The sequence below is a fragment of the Colobus angolensis genome, unplaced genomic scaffold (genome assembly GCF_000951035.1).
Source record: "Colobus angolensis palliatus isolate OR3802 unplaced genomic scaffold, Cang.pa_1.0 Scaffold177, whole genome shotgun sequence".
Taxonomy (NCBI): Eukaryota; Metazoa; Chordata; class Mammalia; order Primates; family Cercopithecidae; genus Colobus; species Colobus angolensis.
Window position 1 is genome coordinate 4,671,799 of NW_012114899.1, and position 14,118 is coordinate 4,685,916.

Genomic DNA, 14,118 nt, shown 5'->3' on the forward strand with positions numbered 1-14,118 from the left:
TTACTGTGTCAGGGAGAAAATCATTACAACAAATGTTTATTAAGCAGCTTCTATGTGCTGTATATAGGTAGGTGTAGGGGCATGGGATACAGTGTAACTAAATGTTTCACAATCTGTCTTCCTGTAAAAGTTGGGAGAAAATAAACAGGTACATTCAATAGAGTAATCGGGGCCACTCTAGGGGCCAACAGGCTGCAAAAAAGAGGCTTCCTAACAGTGGCTATGCCTTTCTAGGGCAAACGTCTTCTTAGTTAAAAACTGAAGCATCAGTTTGACTTAGACTGTTGACAAGAAGAGGGAGGAATGATTCAGGAAGAGGGACAGTATCTCTAAATGCTTAGATGTCAGAAACAGCATGGTCAGTGGAGGGCACTGGAAGAGGTATGTCTGGAACAGAGGGTGTGAAAGGGAAGTAGTGAGAGCTCAGGGTTAATGAACTCATGAGTTGGAAGGAAAAGAAGTTAAACGGCAGCATGCTAGACAGAATAAGTAGGTCAGTGAGTAACAACATAAAAATCAGAGGAAACATGAAACAATTATGCTTACAATTTCATTGTGATCTTTGGTCTTCATTGTTAATTAAAGGGATTTAGATTAAAACATGCAATTGTTCTTTGAAGAACTGAGAGATAGTAAATTATTCATAATTTATCCATTTAATTGATCTTAATAATTAATGACCAGTAGCTTCGTGTTAGATGCCTGAAGTATAAATAAATCAACTAATAATACTTTAAAATATTTCACTTATAATACTGAAAGTGATTTTATGGACTTTGTAATAGATGGTCCACACATGAACTAATTCACTCTTACCAGCGTCTCAAATGTGCTTTCATATTTTTACATCATAGGTAGTTTTTATTTTATGAGTATAGTGATCAAATACCTTATACAAACTGGGACATTTAAAAGAGCAAGAGAGGTATTATGAATAATTACACAAAGACAACAGACATAAACATGTACTGTCCTGGGTAAACCAAATCTATGATTCTTGTTCACAGTGTATATCACATTTTAAAGTATGCTTAAATGATTACAATTATATAAAATTTAGGATAGTGTTTTGGAATGGAACAAACTTTTTCAGTTGCATATTTTAATCTTTTCAGATTCTAAAGATTGTGAACTATTCCACTTTGTCTTCCAAGTTTCACCTTTACATTTTTATTTGTCAGCATGCTGAATAAATCACTGGGAGAAATAGAGGAACAAATGAACATGATAAATCTCTAATTCATAGCACTCACCAGCTGTTAAATACACACATAGCTTTTTAAAGCAGAATTCTTCTTCAAAATGTAGGAGACAATACTTCACTTTATTTTTTCTCTGCTTTTGAAACATAAATTGGGATCTAGTCCAACAAAAACTTTTAGGGCCAATGAAAAAATGAAGTATTATTAAAGTAAAAAGAGAGAGAGAGAGAGAGAAGAAATTGAAAGATTTACTGTAGAGGAGAACTGCGAGATTGTAACATTTCAATAGTCCCCTGAACAATGCCACAATACTCAGTTATTATTCAAGCAGGTGGCACATTATTATTACAGTTAGATACCTTGGCTTATTATGCCCTTGACCTCACACAAAACATAGTAATTTGAATCTAATAATGTCTGTTAAAACCTCCATTAATAAAAGAAAGTGTTATTAAGACAAAAAAATCTGTGACCTATTATAATTGCTTTTTTTTTTTCTGTAATTGATGGACTGAGTTACACTGTACTCAAGTACACCAGGACAGCTGAATTCAATAATAAAGGAAAATAATTGATTTTTAGTTTCACATGTGGTAGTTTGGAAACAGTGCTTTGTCAAAGTTCTTAATTCCCATAGAAAGTAGCACCACAAGACTCCAGAGAGATCCACAATAGAAAATAAGTACACATCGTGGAGTTTTATATACTCCCATAACAATTAACATAGTCAATGTAAGAAAGTGAATCTCATGCATGGAATTTAATACAATCGGTTAAAGTGGTGTTTTTTGTTGAATAACTCCCAAACCCTTAATAAATGAAATCCCAGGAAACTGCAGTCACCCTTCAGGCTCCCTCCATGGTCTGGCTCTATACCTCATTTCCCTGTTAACTGCTTGTAGCCTGTGCATTATGTTTTCAAGCTTTTACTTCTGCACCTCCTTATGTTCAAACATATTCCCTACATTGATTCATTGGCCATACTCTTTCAATCCAGCAACATTTAGCTTGGGGTGATCTCCAGAAAATCTTCCGTGAGTTTCCAGATTAATTTAAATGTCCCTATTCAGTGTGTTGTTACCATTCTTTACATGTCTTCCTCTTAGCATTTGATGTATTATATCTGATTTATTTCATTATATGACTGTTTCCCTTTCTAGGCTATAAGCTTTCTCAAGGACAAGGATTGCTGAATAAACACAGGTTCTTTGCTAAAGACATATCTATTAATTGTTAACCAGACAACCATTTCTAAGTATCTGCATATTTGTGAAGTGAAAAGAGCATGGCTTTAGTGTATGTAAAACTAATTTGAATCTCAACTCTGCCCCTTATTAGTAATTAAATCTAAGGTAATCACTTACCTTATCTGAACTTTAGTTTCCACATTTTGTGCAAATGAGAGTAATACTAAAGTTGTGGCAACAATTCAATGAAAAATGCACATAAAGCAGCTTAAACAATGTTCATTCTCAGAAAGCTTCCTTACCTTACTTCCTTTTCGCTTAATATGTTTACATTTTTCAAAAGGTAAGAAAAATACCATTGGGATGCATTTCTAGAGGTTTTTTTGCATACTTAAATATGAGAAAGTTGTGTACTATATACAAAACTTATGCTGAATCTTTGCTTTTGCCTTTTGTTGTACTTACAATGCCCAAATTTTCCCAGTCCTCATCTCTGCCTGGCAAATTCCTGTTTTTCCTTCACTGCTTAGATTAAATCTCACCATCTCAATGAAGTCCATCGAAATTAATTAGAAGAATATCTGCATTTTTACAGTATCTATTTAATGATTATATTAAAATACAGATATACTATTAAACCAAAAGTGAAATGCCAAATAGATTAACTTAGCTTCAAAATTATTTCAGGTCGAAGATCATCTTTCAATATAAAGAAAATAATGAGATGTGTATTGAATGCATCTTTGGATAGGCAAGACCTTTTATTTTTATGTTGGAAAAATGGGCATTAAAAACACAGAAACACATTAAAATAAAATTAACTAATAAAAATGAAAACAAAATTAAAATAACAGATATAAATCAAGCACATTTTAGATGTCTTAATTGGTCATGTTTTTGTGGTAAAACGATAATTCTTTTTAGTAGAAAAAAAATGTGAGAAGACGTAATGAATTGTGTAGAATTGTATACACTTAACCAAGGCATTGGTTACATATAAGAATATTTAGTATTTTACCCCATAGTACTATAAAAAGTTATTTTAGAGAAAAGCAATGCCATATATTAAAACTGGACTTCACATTTTTTTAACAAAAATTGGTTGCTGTCCACATTAATTTTAATTTTATAACATAAAACTGCCTTCAGTAGCCTCTACAAATTTATCTGATTAGCAGTTCATAAACACAAGGAAATAAGATATTAGCTTAATTTACCTTAATAACCAAATCAAATTTCTGGTGAAAGTCTCTGTTGACTGGCTCCAGGAGACTAAGTTCTGCTGTCCTAGGATGCATATGGAAAAACCGTGGGTAATCCTCAGGAGTCCCTGGAAGACATTGAGATTTCAGTACATAATTGAGAACAATAGGTAATATGTGTATCTGCTTCATCTATTTCCTTTCATTAACTGAGGAACAAAGTTACAATTTCATTACTAAATTAAGTTTCAAAATTATGCAGTCCAGGGAAAGCAGACACAAACGTGGTGTTTAGTTATTCATAATTAGTGTATCAGTAAGAAAATGGAAAATATCTGTTTGGATGATTTTTCAAAATTTTTTTTCTTAAGAGGGCTCTAATTAATTTGAAACTTCATCACATGAAAATAGATATTAAGTGGAGGGAGAGTACATTTTTGATTATGAAATTTTATTTTAATGGTGCATACATCTTAATTATAGCTCTTTGGTCTTTCAACATATATTGTAATAAACTATTAGTAATTTGTACCAAATAGTGAGATACTTGGAAATTAATATGAACATATTTCGTTTCATATATTATTTCTTAAGATTAATATCAAGCTAATTATATTAACCATAGTAAATTAAATATAGGTTCTGATGATACTCTTACTGTCTAGACAGGGTATTTATTTATTTATTTATTTATGAGATGTAGCCTTGCTGTGTCACCCAGGCTGGAGTGCAGTGGCTTGATCTCAGCTCACTGAAACCTCTGCTTCCCTGGTTCAAGTGGTTCCCCTGCTTCAGTCCCCGAATAGCTGGGATTATAGGTGTGCGCCACCATGTCTGGCTATTTTTTGTATTTTTAGTAGAGACAGGGATTTGCCACTTTGGCCAGACTGGTGACGTCTGGTGATATGCCCGCCTCAGCTTCTCAAAGTGCTAGAATTAAAGGTGTGAGCCACCACGCCTAGCCAAGATGGTATTTCTTAATGTATTTTAATAATCAAAATACATTTCTTCATGAAGAAATTTCTTCTAATTGTATAATCTTCCTTTGTGTACTGCAACATTCTTTTCCCAAAGTGAAGAAGTCAAATCATAAAACTGTATAGTATACACATTTGTAAAATTAATAACCATAAGAGTAAAATAATATAGCTTCCAATTACGGAAACCTACTCTGTGCTAAATGCTTTATATAAATAATCACCAATAACTCTGTAAATCATTTACATTTTACAGATGATGACTTGGGAGACTGGGGAGATTAAAAGATGTATTTAACTTAAAGGGACGATCTGAAACAGAGCTTTCATTAAAAATCCAGACTGCCAGATGTTCCAACACATCCAAAAATGGGCTTCTTGTTACTACTTATTTGCCTCAACTCTGAGACAAGAAGGGAAATTCTCCTGGGCAGTAAATGAGGGGAAAACAAAAAACAGAAACATATTTTACACCATTAAAACAGACTGTAAAATCAACAAATAGTCAAAATTATAGATGAAATGTAACACATGATAAAGGGGTTATATCGGAGTTACATTCTTCATGGAATATACATGAGTAAACCCCAAATGAAGAAGATATTCATAATAAATAATAAAAAAAGGACATTAGTCATAGATGTGGATGAATTTTACTCTAATGTGAGAGTAGGTAAACTTTTCCTAACTCAAAGTCTTTTCCTAGCTCAAAGTCTTTTCCTAGCTCAAAGTCAAGAAGTCATGAAGAAAAAGAGAGATAAGTTTAATGATATTGCAAAATTGCATGGTGAGACACAATAAAAAAGTAAAACCACAAGTGACAAACTAAGAAAATACCTGAAATTTATGAAGAGAAAAAATGTTCATATTGCTAATATATATAGATAGATTTACAAATTAGCTAAAAAGAGGGCCAGTGAGGGATTTAAAAAGTGTAGGGCTGGCCGGGCACGGTGGCTCATGTCTGTAATCCTAGCACTTTAGGAGGCTGAGGTGGGCGGATCATCTGAGGTTAAGAGTGTGAGACCAGCCTGGCCAACATGGTGAAAAGCTGTCTCTACTAAAACTACAAAAATTAGGTGGGTGTGATGGTGTGTCTGTAATCCCAGCTACTAAGGAAGCTGAGACAGGAGAAACACTTGAACCTGGGAGAGGCGGAGGTTACGTGAGCTAAGATTGTGCCACTGTACTCCAGCCTGTGTGACAGAGCCAAACTCTGTCACAAAACAAAACAAAACAAAAAGGTTTGGGGCTAAAGATAAAACTGTTCACAGAAAGAGAAAGGCAAATGACTCTTGATCATAAGCAAAGTTAAGCAAAGTTAAGCAAAGATGCTTATCTCTATACATAAGAAGGAAACTAAATTAATCCTACATTACAATTTCATTAGCTGCTTAGATTAGCAATTGTCCCAGTTGGACACTGTACTCTGTTGGTGAGCCCGCAGGAAAACAGACACTTTGGACATGGGTGGTGTTAATATGAGTGTTATAAAATTTATGAAGGAGAGTATGGCATAAGCTATCAAAATGATATTAATGTTTGCTTTTTAACCCATAAATCCCACATCTGGACATTTTCCCATTTATAATAATGGAAGATAAATGACCACCTAAATATACATCAATAGTGGTCTGGGTAAATAAGTGGTGATACATCCTAAAGCAGATGATAATTCAAATGTAATGATAAGTGATATATATCTTTACCTATTACTATGGAATTATTTTCAGCTATATTAAGTAAAAAAAGCAATTTGGAAATAAGGGCCGATAATATAGTAACTTTTAAGAAGAATACATATGCATATTTACTAATAAATACATATACACGTTAAAAAATCAAAGATAGACTGTAACATAAAAAATTGTTACTTACAAGAAATAGAGGGAATACGTGGAGAGGATAGATGTTGAAACTAAATCTCATTAACTATATCACATTTTTTAAATTTTAGAGCTACATATGTTATATATTATTTTAAAACTAAATTCAAGGACTTCTCTAAAAATAAAATAAAATAATTCAATTTAAATGTATATTCAGTTGTTGGCATAAGCACAAACAAATAGAACTATCCCAGGTGAATTTTAAAATTAGTATTGACATCACACCCACTGTGTAATATAGCTGAAGTACCAAGGAAATTATAAAACACAAAAAGTTAAACTATCTACAGTAATCATATTGGTGGTATGTTGTGATTCTAAGATAGTTACAGGAGTATTTTACAATAAATTAAATAAGTACATTATTATGTGGCATTCTAATTCTATTCTTTTCAGTATTGAAAGCTGGATTCTTGGCAGGGGATGATAAAGAGATAGAAATTAAAAATTAAAGAGGTAAAATAGAAAATCTATGGTTTTGATTTTGAATTGGCAGTGGAAGTTTAAACTCAGGTTGTAGTTTATCTTAAGAAACATAATGCATACAACATAGCTCTGAATGCTGAAACACAGAATTAAATGTAATGGCCATTAAAGAAGCAATGAATATTGCTAATGATCAGACTATGGTTTTGAAATACTATTTACTAATAAAAGCAGTTAAGATTTCTGAGAAAGAGCTGATTTCAGGTCCAGAGCAGAAAAATCAACAAATGGCTGTGAAACACCTGCTCACACCAAGTAGCAAGAAAGAATTCCAAGACTACTAAACTGATGTGAAAAGTTTTCAGGAGCCAAAAGGTGTTTTTTAGCTAAAGATAAGGCAATTTGAGCATCAATAAGGATAATATCAGTAATTATTTGGAACAGATCAAATATGTTTAAATTCATAAGTTTATGGCAGTGTTGCAAAACAACATATTGATCACTTTTGGAGCATGTTAGAGAAATATTTTGAAAATTAGTAAATAAGAAAACATAGCATGCTTTTTCCGTATGACCTTAGCATGGGGTAAACAAATAAATGATTAAAAAGTGTCTGATTAAGAAATAATTTCAGCTAATAATTTAAGAAGAGTAATAATATCAGAGTGCCATCATTTTACAACCCCTCATAAATGAATGGATCATGGCATTGAGCACCAAATGCTGCTAATATCACAAAAAAGAGATAAAGCCACATATATACCTCTCAATAGAATAATTAATTCAATATGATCTGCTATGGCCTGAGTTGTCCCCCTCACCATTAAAATTTTATGTTGAAGCCCTTACTCCCAGTGTGACTATTACAGAGAGATAGAGCCTTTTAAGAAGGTAACCAGACTAAATGAGTTTATATGTGTGGGCTCTTAAATCTGATGGGACTGGTGTTCTCTTTGTCTCTCTTTCTCTCTCTTCCCTCTCTCTCTGTCCAAGGGTACACAGAGGAAAGGCTATGTGAAGACAAAAGAAAGCAGCCAGAGAAGCTTCATCAAAAACTAACCACGAAAGTACCTTGATCTCAGGCCTCTAGACTCCAGAACTGTGAGAAAACACCTTACTATTGCTTAAGCTACTAAGTCTAGTGTGTTTTTTAATGGCAGCCCAAGCAGACTATTATACCATCTATGAAACAGTTTTGAGAAAACCCAACAAAGAAACAAACAAAAAATGTTATTTGATTAAGTGTCAAAATTTATAGGAAACATATGAGACAGAGTAACACGTAAAGTTAAACCAAGAAAAGTACAATCAAGATGATGAGAAACTCCATAATATAAACAACTTGACTTCTCAATAAATGAATCACAAGAAAACAACTTAAAAATAAATGGGCCGGGCGCGGTGGCTCAAGCCTGTAATCCCAGCACTTTGGGAGGCTGAGACAGGCGGATCACGAGGTCAGGAGATCGAGACCATCCTGGCTAACACGGTGAAACCCAGTCTCTACTAAAAATACAAAAAAAATTAGCTGGGCATGGTGGCGGACACCTGTAGTCCCAGCTACTTGGGAGGCTGAGGCAGGAGAATGGTGTGAACCCAGAGGCGGAGCTTCCAATGAGCCAAGATCCCACCACTTCTCTCCAGCCTGGGCAACAGAACAAGACTCTGACTCAAGAAAAAAAAAAAGAGAGACTTAGGAGAAATATCAATCCCAACATGTGAATTTACATGAATTCGAGTTTTCTGTCGGATAAAGAAAAAATGCTACACGATTATCTTCATATATTTAAAATGTAGAATTTTTATTACACATGTGTTATCAAGAAAGTATCACCATGATTAAGACAGTAAGCCTATCCATAATTGCCAGAAATTTCCTTATGACAACATTTCCTTTCTGCATTCATATCTCTCACTCTATGCAAACACTGATCACTTTTTGTCAGCAAAATAGGAATGGAATCATTTATACAGTATATATTCTTTTTTTTTTTTTTTTCTGTTTGAAGCAGAGTTCTGCTCTTTCTCCTAGTCTGGAGTGCAATGGTGCTGTCTCGGCGCACTGTAACTTCTGCCTCCTGAATTCAAGCAATTCTCCTGCCTCAACCTCCTGAGTAGCTGAGATTTCAGGTGCCCGCCACCACGCCCAGCTAATTTTTGTATTTTTAGTAGAGATGGGGTTTCACCGTGTTGGCCAGGCTGGTCTCAAACTCCTGCCCTCAGGTGATCCACTGGCCTCAGCCTCCCAATGGGGTGGGATTACAGGCATGAGCCACCCTGCCCGGCCTTACAGTATATCTTCTTTTCTTAGGTGTGTCTGGCTTCTTTCGATTGGCATAATGATTGTGAAGTCCATGTTGTTTCGTTTATCAATAGTTTATTTATTTCTATTGCCTAGGTGTTATTCTGTTGTATGGATATACTACAATTCATTTATCTATTCACACGTTGATGAACACTTGAGTTGCCTCCAGTCACAAATAAAGCTGCTATGAACTTTCTTGTATACATCTCTGAATGAATCTCTGCTTTCATTTATCTTGAGTAAATATCTAAGAGTGTAATGGCTAGGCTATGTGATATGTGTACGTCTAAATGTTGTATTAAGAATTTTTGGGCCAGGTGCAGTGGCTCACGCCTGTAATCCCAGCACTTTGGGAGGCCAAGGTGGGCGGATCACGAGGTCAAGAGATTGAAACCATGCTGTCCAAAATGGTGGAAACTCGTTTCTACTAAAAATACAAAAATTAGTTTGGCGTGGTGGTGCGTGCCTGTAGTCCCAGCTCCTTGGGCGGCTGAGGCAGGAGAATCACTTGAACCCAGGAGGCGGAGGTTGCGGTGAGCCGAAATCATGTCATTGCACAAAGCCAGACTCTGTCTTAAAAGAAAAAAAACAAAAGAATCTTTGGGCAGGTAGCAAGTCTATTAATTTTCAGTTATGTATATGTTTGTGTGGTCAATACCACAATCAGGATATAGAATGGTTTTATGATGAAATAACTACTTTGTGTATTCCAACCCCAAAGTTTAATCCTTCGCAACCACTGATTTGTTCACCACCACCATACTCTCATTTTTATGAGAATGATATTTAGATGGAATTGTATAGTATAAAGATTTGGAGATTGGCTTCTTTCAACTCAGTATAAAGCATGAGAGATTCATCCAAGTTGCTATGTATCGATAATATCATATTTTCATTGTTCAGTAATGTTTAACTTAAAAGAAATTGCCAAACTATCTTTCCAATGTGCGTATACCATTTTACATTCTTACCAACAATGTATGGGCATTTCAGATCCCCCACATTTTCACCAACACTTGATATTGTCAGTCTTTTTAAAATTTTGGCCATTCTGGTGTGTATGTAGTGATATTCATTGAGGTATTACTTTGCATTTCCCAATTAGCTAATGATATTGAGCAACTTTTCACATTCTTATATTTTTTGTAAATCTGTAATAATTTGTTAAACCTTTTTGCCATTTTATAATTGTCTCATTTTTATTAAATTGTGTTTTCACATATTCCCCAAACAAGTCACTTGTTGGATACATTTTGCAAATATATTCTCCTTTTCTGTCAGTTGCTTTTTCAGTCTATTATCAGTGTCTTTTGAAGAGCAAACGCATTTTTACTTCAATGAAGTCAAATTTTAAATTTTTTCTTTTATAGATTTGCATTTGTTATATTTAATAAATTGTTGCCAGTCGGGTGCAGTGACTCACACCTGTAATCCCAGCATTTTGGGAGGCCAAGGTCGGGGGATCACCTGAGGTCAGGAGTTCGAAACTAGCCTGACCAACATGGAGAAATCCTGTGTCTACTAAAAATACAGAATTAGCCAGGCGTGGTGGCACATGCCTCTAATCATAGGTACTTTGGAGGCTGAGGCAGGAGAATTGCTTGAACCTGGGAGGTAGAGGTTGTAGTGAGCCGAGATTGCACCGTTGCACTCCAGTCTGGGCAACAAGAGCAAAATTCCATCTTCAAACAAACAAACAAAAAAGAAATTGTTGCCAACCCTAAGTGCATAAAAAATTTTACCAATATTATCCTGTAGATGTTTTATAGTTTTAGCTCTTACATTATGTATAGAAAGTCTTTCAAGTTGGTTTTTGCACATAGTGTGAGGTATGGATTGCAGTTTATTTGTTTACATATGGCTGTCCAATTGTTCTGCAATGTTGATTGTAAAGATTAACTTTTCCTTCTTTTAATTGCTTTTGCTTCGTATTATTTTTAAAGTGTTTATACCTTAACAGTTTTTTCTCATAGCTGTATTTTCCCATCATTTATTAGCATAGAACTTCTGATTCCATACATACAGTAAATGGAAGGAAGTATGGATGCCTGACCTAAACTATATAATTATCACTTCATCTTTCAACAATTTTTATTTAGAGCAAAGAATCAGAAGATGGATGTACAATCTGTACCACGAAAATAATGGGCATCTAGAGGAAAGGCCCTCTAATCCCTCATCTTGAAATTCCTGTTTCTGCTTCTTAAAATGTTATCGTTTTTGACAGTTCCTTGAATTCTGGAAGAAATCAAATTCCTTTCAATGAATTTCCTTTACCGCCAAGATGAACTTAAGTTCACCTCTGTAATTTTTACCCAAAGAGTCCCATTCAGGAAAACATTTGTTTTAAATACTTGATATATTTGAAAATTTGCATCTAATATACTTCAAAGGAGCACTACCTCAAAAAATACAGTATCAAATTTTTCCCTTCCCCACTGAAAATGCATATCTTTACATATAAAATTAGTAACCTGATTAACACAAAAATAAAAGAGAACACTGTCTTCTGGGTGCCATGAAGATTTGTGATAATTCCTCAAATTTCCACATTATAGATATATAGAAATTATGGTCAGTTTCAATAAAATACTGCTTATGAAATGACCCACAATTTCCTTTGGTAGAACAAAAACAATTATAACATGTAACTTTTTTCCAGGTAATTTTTTGGGAAAAACCTTTTAATGACCCATGAATGCTGAATACCCTGCAGAAGTCAAGGTATTGAAATGTAAAAACATTGTACAAGAATAGAAATACCTGTCTAAGTTCAAGGACCCTACAGAATCCCTTATTTATCCCACTTAGAAAATGTAATATCAACTCTACTTAGCAAAACTTAATTCATCTAAAAATATAGCTGTTTCTGAACCATCTCCAAAGGGTTTTATTTTTTTAGTTATTCATTTGATCTTGGGACTAATTACATTAATATTCCATTCCTCTGACATTAAATTCATCTGCTACCCCTTTTATGTAACTAGAATTTCATTGATAATTTTAACCATTATTTTCATCTATGCCCTAATAACACATTTGTTTTTGTATCAAGTTATCCCTAGTTTCAAAAGTATATTAGAAATATTACCTCTAATTTTCATTATTTTCTTCTATTAATTTTAACTTTACCACTTTTTCTTTTCGGCTACTACATTTACTTAGTGCGTTCTTTGATAATTATAAATGCAAAAAGTAAACTACCTTTGTCCTGCTTTTACATCTTCCAAAAATCTTCAGTTCTAAATCTATCTCCTTTGCAAAACTTATTTTTCAGCTGTTTTTTATAAATAACAAACTTCATTTTCTTATCCAAAGTGTTTTTAATAACTGTGAATAGCCACAAAACTAATTCAAATAAAATTTTACATATTATTAAGGAGAACTAAAATTCTTATATTAGTAGCCAATATCTCAACTTCAAAAAATTTTACCAAAGATTTTATTGGGTTGCTTTTCCTATGCATATTTATGACAATGCTTCTGAGAGTATAGTTCAGGTATACCCACACTAGAAAGACCAAGATCTTGTCCCAGATCTTCTGAATCAGAAGCTCTGAAAAGGGAGGTCAAGAGAATGCACTTTGAATAATCTCACTGAATTCTTGTAGCCTTCAAAGTTTGAAAGTCACCTCTTCATGGTACATGATACGTTCATATCTATTTTTTAAACATATCAATAATTACAAAATTCAGTAACTATGTTATTGCTAATAGTACCACCATTTTTTCTGACTATGGGGCTCCAAATCCCCAAGTTACTTTTACTAGCCAATTCTCTATACATTTTCCAAGTGATTCTTTCTTACCTTAGAAAGTCTCTCTGATGTGTTTCTTTGTCATAGTCCTAATCTCTTACCTTACTCAGAACTTTGTTATTTCATACTTGTACCACAGTGATAGCCTACCAATATCTTCTGGCACTCCATTCCCTTATAATAACTGAAGAAAACTTTCTAAAATGCTATTTTTATTGTCCAATTATCTAGACAAAATTTTTCCTATTGTGTACTGTGGTAACCCCTAAAATCAAACTGAGAAAAAAAAGTATAAATGCATTTTTCTTTATTGATTGATTCAATTTACATATAGTGAAATGCACAGATCTTAATCTTTAATGTTTTAGGGGCATAGACCCATGTTATTACTGCTCCTATTCAGACTTTAATTTTATATTTATCTTTAAATGAAATAATACAAAAGTAAGCTTAGCTAATGCTTTATATACTGACTGACAGTGTATCTCTGTATGTTTAAGAGACAAGCAAGGAATCTTGAGGGAGATGTGGCAAGTATACAGTGTGAAGAGATAAGCAGCAGTGTATTATTCAGATTTCTTTAGAGAAACAAAACAAATAGGCTATAAGGACATGTTAGTACTGACAGTGAGAAAGAAAGAGAGAGAGAGAGAGAGATTCTCTCAATCAATTGGCTGATTGGTTATGGGAATTTGTTGTATTAGTCCATTTTCACACTGCCGAAAAGACATACCCAAGACTGTGCAATTTACAAAAGCAAAAGATTTAACTGGAACTTACAGTTCCACGTGGCTGGGGAAGCCTCACAATCATGGTGGGAGGCAAGGAGAAGCAAGTCACTTCTTACACGGATGGCAGCAGGCAAAGAGAGAGAGAGAGAGCTTCTACAGGGGAACTCCTCTTTTTAAAACCATCAGACCTCTAGAGACTATTCACTGTCCTGAGAATAGGAGGGGAAAGACTTGCCCCCATTATTCAATTATCTCCCACATCGTCCCTCCCACAACATGCAGGAGTTCAAGATGAGATCTATGGCTAGGCACAGTGGCTCATGCCTATAATCTCAGCACTTTGGGAGGCTGAGATGGGTGGATCACCTGTGTCAGGAGTTTGAGACCAGCCTGCATAGCATAATGAGATCCCATCTCTAGGTGAGATTTGGCTGGGACACA

General features: G+C 34.3%; 1 protein-coding gene across 14 annotated transcripts in view; it reads right to left on the bottom strand.

Moving 5' to 3' along the window:
* PCDH15 (protocadherin-related 15) overlaps positions 1 to 14,118 on the bottom strand; it is a 1,021,780-nt gene that overhangs the window by 404,713 nt on the left and 602,949 nt on the right. For all 14 annotated transcript variants that reach the window (XM_011938778.1, XM_011938777.1, XM_011938779.1 and 11 more), the window contains one exon: positions 3,607 to 3,719. In XM_011938778.1, the coding sequence (XP_011794168.1) occupies positions 3,607 to 3,719 (113 nt within the window). The remainder of the gene's footprint in view (positions 1 to 3,606; positions 3,720 to 14,118) is intronic.